We start from the raw sequence: 13,848 nt of genomic DNA, 5'->3' as shown, positions 1-13,848 counted from the left end.
TTGCTCGGCTCTCTGGGCGTTTCACAGTGTATTCTTTGCTTCGTATCCCGAGTGCAGTGAAAATAGCTTATGCGCCGAAGATCCATTAGAGCAACAGCGCCCCCTTTTTCGCTCCTCTCCTAGTGGTTGAAAACACAGTCTGAATGAATCCCCGCAGTGTGCTTACTCACCTTGACTTCGCAAGCAGGCGTTGAGTCGGTGCCTGGGTGCTTGGTGACCCTCAGATCCCCGTTGCCGGCTATTTCTCTCGTGACAGCGATAGGAAACGTGCGCACGGCGATGAGCGTCACCGAGATGGCGGACGCCGGCGCTTCCTCGCGGGCGCAAATGGCGGACGACGATGAGCTGCACCATCACTACGAGGAATTGACACGGTTTGTCGATAAGGAACCAACAACTTGCAAAGAGCGCGCCCGCTGCAGTATTGAAAGAACTCTTCGTAAGTGAAGCTTACTGTGTTGAGAAGCGAAAACGAGAAACTGAGCAATTCCACGAAAGTCTGAGGACTCCCCACCAAATGATAGAAACAGTCCTCACTTTGGGAGTAGTTCTTTTACTATGAGAGAACGATGAAAAGTTCGAAGAATGACAAAGAGACAGGGTTTATTCAACATAGTTTCGTTTTTGTTATGTTGGAACATGAGGCGTAATAAAGAAAGCCAAGCAGCAACAGGATCTGTGAGGCAGATTTGTTTACCTCGGCCTTTGGAATAGTCGTTGTGTGTGTGCTTCATCCAAATTCAAATTCTTGTTGGGTCATTTATTACCAACATAAATTCATTAAAAATGATAAAGCATTTGAGCAAAGGCAGAATGAATTCAGTGTGGTCCTACTTTTTTTGAAAATAATTCACTTTAAAACGGTCAGAAATTAAAACCACAAATGAAAACGAGGAAAATTGCACAATACGGTGTTGGAAAATCAACGATAAAAGATGTATGAAATAGCTAATGCAGTTCAGAAGAAAGAGAAGGATTTAGTTAGTAGTGGGACAAACTTTGTTTCAGCGCAGGTTGCCTACATCAGTGGCAGGTATGCACTCAGGGGCAAACCTATTGTTCTCCTTTGATAGACAGGTACATAACCCATTATTCTCCTTTGATTGACAGGTACTTAACCTATTGTTCTGCTACAACGATCCTTCCTTTTGATTGAAAGGTCCTTAACCTATTGCTCCCGCAACCCCCTCCCCCCAACCCTTCAGGAAACCTCCAACCCATCCCCTCCTCCTCGCTGCTACAGGTACACTTTCAGTTGTGAGTCACTGGGTAGCCACTCACACTTTTATCAATTTGATTGACTACTTAACTAAATTGATCAATTAATTAAGCTATCCCCCTCTGGTAAACCTCCTCCCCCCTCCCTCCATCCTGGAAATTGGCGGGAAAAAGACTCAGTTCATCGATCATTTGGAGGGAAATCGATTGTAGTGTATTGAGTATTGTTTAAACAATTTAGACAATGTGTAGAATATTGTTTAGTTATTTATGGCAGTGTATGGAATATAGTTTATTTATTTAGTTAAAGAATTTGTCAGGAAATCGATTGGTGTTTATGGAATATTGTTTAAACAATTTAGACAATGTGTGGAATATTGTTTATTTAAACAATTTAGGAGATTCTAGGCAATGTATGGAGTATACTTTATTTATTTATTTAAAGAATTTTTCAGGAAATCGATCACCACCCTTGCCACCCTATCCCTGCCCCCCCTCATTCCTTCACCTCCCCCCTTGTCTACCTGGAAACTGACAGATCTGCAAAGCAGAAGAAGGATCACATAAAGCGGAAATTCAAGCGTAAATTGCCTTTTACACTCCTGGAAATTGAAATAAGAACACAGTGAATTCATTGTCCCAGGAAGGGGAAACTCTATTGACACATTCCTGGGGTCAGATACATCACATGATCACACTGACAGAACCACAGGCACATAGACACAGGCAACAGAACATGCACAATGTCGGCACTAGTACAGTGTATATCCACCTTTCACAGCAATGTAGGCTGCTATTCTCCCATGGAGACGATCGTAGAGATGCTGGATGTAGTCCTGTGGAACGGCTTGCCATGCCATTTCCACCTGGCGCCTCTGTTGGACCAGCGTTCGTGCTGGACGTGCAGACCGCGTGAGACGACGCTTCATCCAGTTCCAAACATGCTCAATGGGGGACAGATCCGGAGATCTTGCTGGCCAGGGTAGTTGACTTACACCTTCTAGAGCACGTTGGGTGGCACGGGATACATGCGGACGTGCATTGTCCTGTTGGAACAGCAAGTTCCCTTGCCAGTCTAGGAATGGTAGAACGATGGGTTCGATGACGGTTTGGATGTACCGTGCACTATTCAGTGTCCTCTCGACGATCACCAGAGGTGTACGGCCAGTGTAGGAGATCGCTCCCCACACCATGATGCCGGGTGTTGGCCCTGTGTGCCTCGGTCATATGCAGTCCTGATTGTGGCGCTCACCTGCACGTCGCCAAACACGCATGTGACCATCATTGGCACCAAGGCAGAAGCGACTCTCATCGCTGAAGACGGCACGTCTCCATTCGTCCCTCCATTCACGCCTGTCGCGACACCACTGGAGGTGGGCTGCACGATGTTGGGGCGTGAGCGGAAGACGGCCTAACGGTGTGCGGGACCGTAGCCCAGCTTCATGGAGATGGTTGTGAATGGTCCTCGCCGATACCCCAGGAGCAACAGTGTCCGTAATTTGCTGGGAAGTGGCGGTGCGGTCCCCTACGGCACTGCGTAGGATCCTACGGTCTTGGCGTGCATCCGTGCGTCGCTGCGGTCCGGTCCCAGGTCGACGGGCACGTGCACCTTCCGCCGACCACTGGCGACAACATCGATGTACTGTGGAGACCTCACGCCCCACGTGTTGAGCAATTCGGCCGTACGTCCACCCGGCCTCCCGCATGCCCACTATACGCCCTCGCTCAAAGTCCGTCAACTGCACATACGGTTCACGCCCACGCTGTCGCGGCATGCTACCAGTGTTAAAGACTGCGATGGAGCTCCGTATGCCACGGCAAACTGGCTGATACTGACGGTGGCGGTGCACAAATGCTGCGCATCTAGCGCCATTCGACGGACAACACCGCGGTTTCTGGTGTGTCCGCTGTGCCGTGCGTGTGATCATTGCTTGTACAGCCCTCTCGCAGTGTCCGGAGCAAGTATGGTGGGTCTGACACACCGGTTACAATGTGTTCTTTTTTCCATTTCCAGGAGTGTATTTAAAAAATCAGTTTGTGGGGCTTGGATTTCTCTTGCTCATCATTCTCTGCTGTTTGGAAAGATGCAGGTCTTGGGAGAAGTAATTAAATTGATCGCTTTTCTTATTTTATTCCGATTGCACAAGGAATACCATCATGAAACACACATCACATGTAATTAAACCGTTAAGTATCTTTCTATCTTGAAGTATTCACCAACCGCCGTCCTCTGTGCACTGCACCGCACAGTACGTTACTGCACACTCTCCCAGGAGGTGGGAAGCACCAGAGGCCCCCGTGCAGTGACGATGCGGTCGTCAGCTGCCGAAACACACGCAGGTGTCTGTTTGGGTCCTGCAAGAATAAGGTGGCGGTTTCCCTTTCGTACATGACACCTGAGAGATAACCTTCGAAATACATGTTCACCTAGGCACCATTGCTGGCACAGTGACACAGAGCTGTGCGTTCAGTGCTGAGACAGATGCTTGCAAAGCGGATCACCCTCAGTGAGATGTTTTCATAGCGGCTCACCCTCACAGGCGCAGCTAAGAGGTTCTCAATGCTATAGTGACGTCAAATGTCTATGTAAATAAGAGCCAAGTCTACCTCTCGGAAATAGTAAAGCGATGCAGATTTAGTTAACGGTCGCTTTTGTAGGAACTTTCGTGATGTCTCAGCTTGTCTGTATGGAAATTCTGATGCTAACAGGACCTGTTAACGAAAATAGCCCAGAATAGCACTGACTGCATTCTTCCTCGCGATCCTAACTTGGCAGCCCGTCCATTACTTATCTTTCCCTTCCTGGAATTTGTAAAGTGCTGCAGAAATAGTTAAAGGTTCCTTTTCTAGGAGCTTCTGTGAAGTCTCAGCTTGCCTGCATAGAAATTCTTGTCCTAACGGGACCTGTTTACAAAAATATCCCGAATAATGGTTAATGTTCTTCCTGATGATCCTAACGCGACAGCTTATCACTTATTCAATTTACCCATCAAACTGCTAATGCTGCCAGTGTGGGAGCACTGTCTTCCTTTTTTTTTTTTTTTTTGCAGAAGAGACTTTCAGAGGCATAAAACTATTTTGTACAGATCGCCATATTGCACTGTCAGTTAAACCCTGCAAGAGTGGCAAGAGTGGTCTACAAATCATCAAATGCATCGCACGTACTCAATGTGCAGCAGTTCAGCGTCGGCTGAGGAAATTGCCACTGTAAACACATCCCATGACCACAGCTGCAGAAGTGCGTGTCAGCCAGACAGAGGCCAGCTGGCCGTAAAAGACCCCTTACCCTAAGAGAATCTGAGTGGAAGAAGTTCGAACGCTGTCAATACTGAATCTTCTCAAATTTCTGCAGAGTATAAACATGACACAAGCAGTCGCAAATGCATCTCAATGCAAACTGGGTATTAGTTCACTATTTACCAGTCCTTATCATAATATTTAATTGTAAGTACAGTGATAAAATATATAGGTGGCCGGTTTCCTAGGATTCTGTCTGCGCCGGTGGCCTATGGCGGGTGTGATTCACGTTTCTGGCTAACTGTAGCAGCTGTCCGAATGGAGAGGCCTGTTGGGATGCAGGAATGTAGCTCACTTAACCGTGTCGTCGTCTAGACGGGTGAACAGTGAACTAATACTTACAAGGGAACCTCCCCATCGCAGCCCCCTCAGATTTAATTGTAAGTTGGCACAGTGGATAGGCCTTGAAAAACTGAACACAGATCAATCGAGAAAACAGGAAGAAGTTGTGTGGAACTATGAAAAAAATAAGCAAAATATACAAACTGAGTAGTCCATGCGCAAGATAGGCAACATCAAGGATATTTTAAGCTCAGGAGCGCCGTGGTCCTGTGGTTAGCGTGAGCAGCTGCGGAACGAGAGGTCATTGGTTCAAGTCTTCCCTCGAGTTTGCCGGCACGGTAGCTCAGCGTGCTCGGTCAGAGAGTTAGCTGTTTTCTGTAATAAAACAACTGAGTGAACGGGCCAACAAATAACCTGAACGCGTGTCATCGGACGTCCGCCCCGAACAAATACAACGAACAATATAGAACAAAATGAGACCTAAAAAAAAGTGAAAAGTTTACCTTTTTATTTTCGCAAAGTTATGATCTGTCCGTTCGTTCATTGACGTCTCTGTTCACTGTAATAAGTTTAGTGTCTGTGTTTTGCGACCGCACCGCAAAACCGTGCGATTAGTAGACGAAAGGACGTGCCTCTCCAATGGGACCGAAAACATTTGATCGCTAGGTCATAGGAAAACACGTCTGACATATTCTATACGACACTGGTGAGGGCATGTGCGTCACATGACAGGAATATGTTGTCGCCCCACCTAACTTGTACACTTGGCGAATGGGTAAAAAGATTCTTCTACCTTGCCCGATTTAGGTTTTCTTGTGGATGTGATAATCACTCCCAAAAAAGTGATGAAAACGTAAGTGTTTGTCACATAAACTGCAACAAATAAATGCAACAGTTTCACAGTCGCACAGTTTTCCCTGTGCTCTGTCAAAACATATGTTTTGTTTCGATGTTTGTTTAGGTGTAGCGTCCCCATACTACGGTGCAGTTACCTCGCATCGGACGGATGGACGGACGAACAGATCATAATTGTCTGAAAATAAATAATCAAACTTTTCACTCGAGGGAAGACTTGAACCAATGACATCTCGTTCCGCAGCTGCTCGCGCTAAGCACGGGACCACGAGGCACCTGAGCTCAGATTATCCTTGATGTTGCCTATCTTGCGCATGGACTACTCAGTTTGTAGATTTTGCTTATTTTTTTATAGCTTTCGTGATCACGTTCAAATTTGAGAAGATTCAATATGGCGTGTGTCTGCACAGGACCATTATTCTCTCCAGTGTAAATTGTCCGGTTGATTGCTTCTACACGTTTGGCGCCTTTATTTACTTTAGGGGACATCGACTGTGGTGTGTGCATCTAGCAGGTGGAAGACGGGTGCTGGTGCTCTTGACACGAGGAGCACCTTAGCTGAATTTGTAAATTATAAAAATTATTTGGAATCTTTTACATCACCGACATTGGTATTCGTGAGTGGAAATATCAGTTTCTCCTATTTCTTTCTAGTTTTGACGTAAAGATCTTCGCAGACGGCATAAGTTTATCCATCCTTTGCACACCGGTTCAGAGAGTTTGAGAAAGCTTTCGACTTATGATGCTTTGGGTTGCGGCTCACCCAGGACGGGTAAATAGTAAACTAATACCCAGATTGCATTGAGATGCCTATGAAACTGCTTGTGTCACGTGTATACTCTGTGGAAATTTGAGAAGATTCAATAAGACAAGTGCTTGCACTAGGAGTACTGACAGCGTTCGAACTTCTTCCGCCGGCCGTGGTGGCCGAGCGATTCTAGGCGCTACCGTCTGGAACCGCGCGACCGCTACGGTCGCAGATTCGAATCCTGCCTCGGGCATGGATGTGTGTGATGTCCTTAGGTTAGTTAGGTTTAAGAAGTTCTAAGTTCTAGGGGACTGATGACCACAGATGTTAAGCCCCATAGTGCTCAGAGCCATGTGAACCATTCTGAACTTCATCCTCTCAGGCTCTCCTAGGGTAAGGGGTCATCCACAGCCAGGTGGCCTCTCTATGACTGACACGCACTTCTGCAGCTGTGGTCAAGGCATGTGGTTACGGTGGCAATTTCCTCTGTCGGCGCTGAACTGCGGCATGGGTGAGTACCTGAGATGTATTTGATGATCTGTAGACCACTTTTGCAGGGTTTAACTGTCAGTGCAACATGTCGATCTGTACAAAATAGTTTTTTTGCCGTTGAAAGTCTTGTCTGTTGAAATAAAAGGAGGACAGTGCTCCCACACTGGCAGCAGCAGCAGTTTGATGGGTAAATTCAGTAAGTGATGGGCTGTAGCGTAAGGATCGTCTGGAAGAACATTCGCCGATATTCGGGATTTTTCGTAAACAGGACCTGCTAGGACAAAAATTTCTATTCAGGTAAGCTGAGACTTCACGGAAGCTCCTACAAAAGCGACTGTTAACTATTTCTGCAGCACTTTGCTATTTACGACAGGCAGACTTGGCTCTTACTTACGTAGAAATTTGACATAAGTATAACAATGAGAACCTTTTAGCTGCGCCTGTGAGTGTGAGCCGCTATGCAAACATGTCTCTCAGCACTGGACCCATAGCTCTGCATCACCGCACCAACAATGGTGCCTAGGTGAACACATATTTCGACAGGTATTTCTCAGGTGCCATGTATGAAAGGGATGCTGGCGTCTCATCCTTGCGGGACCCAAACTGACACCTGGGCGTGGTTCGGCAGCTGACGGCCGTGTCATCAGTTTGCAGGGGCCGCCGGTGCATCCCGACTCCTGGGATCATGTGTGGCAGCGTCCTGTGCGTTTCAGTGGTGAGGGAACGGCGTGCTTCGTGATCGAAAGATTTTTAACTGTGTAATTACTTGCGATGAGTGTTTCATGATAGTATTCCTTGTGCAATCGGAATTAAAAAAGAAATGCAATCGATGTAACTACATCTCACAAGACCTGCATCTTTCCAAACAGCAGAGAATGATGAACAAGAGAAATCCAAGCCCCATAAACTGAATTTTTTAAAAATATACCCTTTAATTTCTTCTTTGTGAGATCCTTCCTCTCCACGGCAGAGCCGCCAATTTCCAGGTAGGGGTGGGGAGGGGGAGAGGGGAGGAGGCGAGGTGGGCAGGGATGGGGTGGCAGGGGTGGTGATCGATTTCCGGAAAAATTCTTTAAATAAATAAAGAAGTAAACTATATTCCATACACTGCCTTGAATCCCCTAAATTGTTGAAATAAATAATATTCCAGACATTGTCTGAATTGTTTAAATAATATTCCAAACACTACAATCGAATTCCCTCCAAATGACCGACTGGCTGAATCTTTTTCCCATCAATTTCCAGGAGGAAGTGTGGGAGGGATGGGGTTTACCATAGGGGGGAAAGCTTAATTAACTGTTCACTTTATTTAAGTACTCAATCAAATTGATAAGAGTGAGAAAGACTATCCAATAGCTCAGACCTGAAAGTGTACCTGTAGCAGTGAGGAGGAGGGGATGGGTTGCAGGTTTCCTGAGGGGTTGGGGGAGGGGGGGAGGAGGCAGGGAGCAATAGGTTAAGAACCTGTCAGTCAAAAGGTAGGATTCTTTTAGCAGAACAATAGGTTAAGTACCTGTCAATCAAAGGAGAACAGTAGGTTTGCGCCTGAATGCATGACTGTCCGTGATGTTGGCAACCTGCACTAACAAAATATGCTGAAACAAAGTTTGTCCCATTACTACAGTTTATGTGGTGAATTATGTATGAGAATTATATGTTGAAAATTAGTACCATATTTGCTAAATGCTAATGAACTGTAATGTAACAGCTGGCCGGGGTGGCCGAGCGGTTCTAGGCCTAGAACCGCGCGACCGCTACGGTCACAGGTTCGAATGCTGCCTCGGTCATGGATGTGTGTGATGTCCTTAGGTTAGTTAAGTGTAGGTAGTTCTAAGTTCTAGGGGACTGATGACCGTAGAAGTTAAGTACCATAGTGCTCAGAGCCATTTTTTTGTAATGTAACAACATTTTTATTGGCAGTGGTATAAAAAAGAAATCAACCAATATTGTACATCGATTTGTTACTTTGGATGAGACATGGAACTATTATTTCATATCATAAATGAAACAGTGAACAAGGCAATGGGCAGAAACAGATTAACTGCTACAGCAAAACAGAGTAAAATGGTCACAATATATTGTTAGGATGCCAAAGCTAAGAATACTAAAAGAAGAATTTGGCAACAAATGAAAATGAAAACGAGATCCTGGAAGACCACAGAAAAGACGGATAGACTGTGAAAAGAAGAGGTGAGAAACCTAATCCTTGAATTGAAGAGTAAGAAGATGATTTTCTGGAATGCAAAAGGGACTCTTATCATTAATTACCTTGGAAAAGATAAAGCAACAACTGTCGAGTGTTATACGAATCTTCTAGATGAAGTTGATGGAGAAGTATGACGGAAGCAGACAGAAAACCAAGATTTAAAAATATGTCTTTCATTAAGATAGCTAAGTTATTTGCTAATGTTCTTCATTAAGAGGCAAGCAGAGTTTTGAAGTGCAAGGTTTTGGAACACTCATTCACTGCTTTCCATCTACTCGAATTCTAAAGAAATTAGTCGCCAGAAAATGTTTTGAGTCCAGTGAAGACAGGCGCTTTCTAGACCTCCCAGAACTGGGACTTTGGTATGGAATCTACCCTCCAACAAAACTTTGGACGAAGTGAATTTACCTAAAATGAATCCATACTGAATAAGAAACATTTAGTAATCTAAAAAACAATCTTTCATGGTCAGAACCTGAACGTTTTGTCATCTTTCCATAAATTTTGAGAACTGGATACATCAAAGTAACTGGGGACACTTTTACTATTTGTGCACGCCCACAGCACAAAAGTGTTTTAGTTAACTGAGGAAGATCAGGAAATGGCCTCAGGTCATGGGATACTCATAGTTATTTGTGCTCAGACACTTCACTACTCAAAGCTTATCTGAGTAAATAAAAATATATACCTTAGAAACCCAATTGCTTCAATTATTTTTGTCTAATGACAATAAATTACAGTATTTCAGGATTTCAGGTAGGCAAGTGGAGATGAAACATGGATTAAAGAACATAAAATATAATATAGTAGGAATTTTAGAAATGCGAAGACCAAATGAATTAAAATAAGTTTTATTTTAAATAAAAATTAAAAATAATATAACGGGGACTGAAGCTATCTCAGATGGAATAACTAGACTGGTTTCAAGAATAAACAGGGGACACTCCACAGAAGTCAATTATCAATGCAACAAATTGCCCATATTCTGACAGGAAGACAAAAGACAATTAATCATCATTCAGAAAACTTAGGGTATAGTAACAGAAATACTTAGTCACACATCAACAGAGTATAACAAAAACAACAACTTGTCAGCAGTCAACACATTGTGTCACAAGAAATTAAATGGAAAATAAGTTAGGTAAGAACCGACTGAAACAGAATATCAGACTGACTATAATTTATGAAACTACAAAAATACTGTGCTGAACACTAAGGGTCTAAACCACATTGGAGTATCAAGAGGATATAGGCAGGTAAGATGCACAGGTAAAAATAGATACAAATCTATGTACCAACAAACAAGCAGGTAGAGAAAAGGAAATTTAATTTATAATTTATTTAAGCAAAGTGTTGTATGACATCTACATCTACATCTACATCCATACTCCGCAAGCCACCTGACGGTGTGTGGCGGAGGGTACCCTGAGTACCTCTATCGGTTCTCCCTTCTATTCCAGTCTCGTATTGTACGTGGAAAGAAGGATTGTCGGTATGCTTCTGTGTGGGCTCTAATCTCTCTGATTTTATCCTCATGGTCTCTTCGCGAGATATACGTAGGAGGGAGCAATATACTGCTTGACTCTTCGGTGAAGGTATGTTCTCGAAACTTTAACAAAAGCCCGTACCGAGCTACTGAGCGTCTCTCCTGCAGAGTCTTCCACTGGAGTTTATCTATCATCTCCGTAACGCTTTCGCAATTACTAAATGATCCTGTAACGAAGCGCGCTGCTCTCCGTTGGATCTTCTCTATCTCTTCTATCAACCCTACCTGGTGCGGATCCCACACTGCTGAGCATTGGACGAACAAGCGTACTGTAACCTACTTCCTTTGTTGTCGGATTGCATTTCCTTAAGATTATTCCAATGAATCTCAGTCTGGCATCTGCTTTACCGACGATCAACTTTATATGATCATTCCATTTTAAATCACTCCTAATGAGTACTCCCAGATAATTTATGGAATTAACTACTTCCAGTTGCTGACCTGCTATTTTGTAGCTAAATGATAAGGGACCTATCTTTCTATGTATTCGCATCACATTACACTTGTCTACATTGAGATTCAATTGCCATTCCCTGCACCATGCGTCAATTCGCTGCAGATCCTCCTGCATTTCAGTACAATTTTCCATTGTTGCAACCTCTCGATACACCACAGCATCATCTGCAAAAAGCCTCAGTGAACTTCCGATGTCATCCACCAGGTCATTTATGTATATTGTGAATAGCAACGGTCCTATGACACTCCCCTGCGGCACACCTGAAATCACTCTTACTTCGGAAGACTTCTCTCCATTGAGAATGACATGCTGAGTTCTGTTATCTAGGAACTCCTCAATCCAATCACACAATTGATCTGATAGTCCGTATGCTCTTACTTTGTTCATTAAACGACTGTGGGGAACTGTGTCAAACGCCTTGCGGAAGTCAAGAAACACGGCATCTACCTGTGAACCCGTGTCTAAGGCCCTCTGAGTCTCGTGGACGAATAGCGAGAGCTGGGTTTCACACGACCGTCTTTTTCGAAACCCATGCTGATTCCTACAGAGTAGATTTCTAGCCTCCAGAAAAGACATTATACTCGAACATAATACGTGTTCCAAAATTCTACAACTGATCGACGTTAGAGATATAGGTCTATAGTTCTGCACATCTGTTTGACGTCCCTTCTTGAAAACGGGGATGACCTGTGCCCTTTTCCAATCCTTTGGAACGCTTCGCTCTTCTAGAGACCTACGGTACACCGCTGCAAGAAGGGGGGCAAGTTCCTTCGCGTACTCTGTGTAAAATCGAACTGGTATTCCATCAGGACCAGCGGCCTTTCCTCTTTTGAGCGATTTTAATTGTTTCTCTATCCCTCTGTCGTCTATTTCGATATCTACCATTTTGTTAACTGTGCGACAATCTAGAGAAGGAACTACAGTGCAGTCTTCCTCTGTGAAACAGCTTTGGAAGAAGACATTTAGTAATTCGGCCTTTAGTCTGTCATCCTCTGTTTCAGTACCATTTTGGTCACAGAGTGTCTGGACATTTTGTTTTGATCCGCCTACCGCTTTGACATAGGACCAAAATTTCTTAGGATTTTCTGCCAAGTCAGTACATAGAACTTTACTTTCGAATTCATTGAAAGCCTCTCGCATAGCCCTCCTCACACTGCATTTCGCTTCGCGTAATTTTTGTTTGTCTGCAAGGCTTTGGCTATGTTTATGTTTGCTGTGAAGTTCCCTTTGCTTCCGCAGCAGTTTTCTAACTCGGTTGTTGTACCACGGTGGCTCTTTCCCATCTCTTACGATCCTGCTTGGCACATACTCATCTAACGCATATTGTACCATGGTTTTGAACTTTGTCCACTGATCCTCAATACTGTCTGTACTTGAGACAAAACTTTTGTGTTGAGCCACCAAGTACTCTGAAATCTGCTTTTTGTCACTTTTGCTAAACAGAAAAATCTTCCTACCTTTTTTAATATTTCTATTTACGGCTGAAATCATTGATGCAGTAACCGCTTTATGATCGCTGATTCCCTGTTCTGCATTAAAGTAAGCAACATGTTCAGGATATTAAGTTCATGCCTACATAGTTTGATAGTGGAAATTATTTGAAATAGTTATTAAGTAAACAAGAAAAATATGATGACCATGAAGAAGGCAAACAAAAGGAAAATCCCCAATGAAACAAGACAATTATCAAGGAGAATGTGAGAGTCTGAAGCAAAAAACAATAAAATATATTATCATTTGCTGAAGTAAAGAAAAATCTATTGGAGGATTGGATGTGGAAGAAGAAATCAAACTTTTGTAAGTGAAGCAAATGAAAACAATAACTCTAAGAAGAAAACTGGGAAGATATCTGTGTTAGAAGACAGTTCTCGAAAACTTGTTCATTGCTGTAATTGTTCTGTTTCACAACAGATATTATATAAAAAGAACTAGAGGCATCTCAATCTTCTCTCTATACATACAATATTCTTGCGAAAGTGATTACCAGTTTTGCAGGAAAAACACTGAATTTTCATCAAACATATTACAAGTTGGCTTTAAAAGTGGATGTAGCACAATGGATCATTTGCAGGTTATGAATGGTACTATAGAGTAGAGCAATGAGTATGAACTACCACTTTCCCTGAGTTCAGCTTCTGATAAGGTTTTTGAGGCAAATCAACAAAATCTATACTTACAGCCCTTTAGGAAGAATGTAGGAAAGGAAAAATCACTGCTTAATGTAGAGAAGACACGTTAAGTTGCAGACAGGCACAATTAAAACATACATACATAAAGCTTTGGGCCACTGTGTTTCTCTTTCGCTGATGATGGCTGTGACCAAAAGCTTTGGTTCACTGGTTGATTTTGGGGAGGGGACCAAACAGTGAGATCATCGGTCCCACCAGTTGAGGGAAGGATGGAGAAGGAAATCGGCCACGGTCTTTCAAAGGAATCAACCCAGCATTTGGCTGAACTGATTTAGGGAAATCTCGGAAAACCTAAATCAGGATGGCGAGACCGTCGTCCTCCCGAAAGCGACTGAAAGCTTTGTGCAAGTGTATTTTAATTGTGACTGTCTGCAACTTAACGCGTCTTTTCCTACATTGTTGATATTCCTACCGGAAGTTTCCATTGTTTGATAGTACAGTCGTAGCATGTAAAAAAGCCATTGGAGAGGATGTAGAAGGGGAACCGATTTTGAAAGAAAGCAGCTGGCTGCACACATATAAAATTTGTGTGAATACTATTATTTTCCAATACGTTAG

The 13,848-nt window shown here is 43.6% G+C and overlaps 1 protein-coding gene across 3 annotated transcripts in view; it reads right to left on the bottom strand.

Annotated features, from left to right (window-relative positions):
* LOC126365766 (UDP-N-acetylglucosamine--peptide N-acetylglucosaminyltransferase 110 kDa subunit) overlaps positions 1-13,848 on the bottom strand; it is a 572,676-nt gene that overhangs the window by 183,534 nt on the left and 375,294 nt on the right. For 2 of the 3 annotated variants that reach the window (XM_050008284.1, XM_050008293.1), the window contains exon 2: positions 171-356. The exons of the other annotated variant lie outside the window; for it this stretch is intronic. In XM_050008284.1, coding sequence (XP_049864241.1) covers positions 171-356 — 186 coding nt within the window. The remainder of the gene's footprint in view (positions 1-170; positions 357-13,848) is intronic. 3 annotated transcript variants of the gene reach the window in all.

This window comes from Schistocerca gregaria, chromosome 1 (genome assembly GCF_023897955.1).
Source record: "Schistocerca gregaria isolate iqSchGreg1 chromosome 1, iqSchGreg1.2, whole genome shotgun sequence".
NCBI classification, from domain to species: Eukaryota; Metazoa; Arthropoda; class Insecta; order Orthoptera; family Acrididae; genus Schistocerca; species Schistocerca gregaria.
Note: the sequence above shows the minus strand (reverse complement) of the source record. Positions and strands in the feature narration are given on the sequence as shown.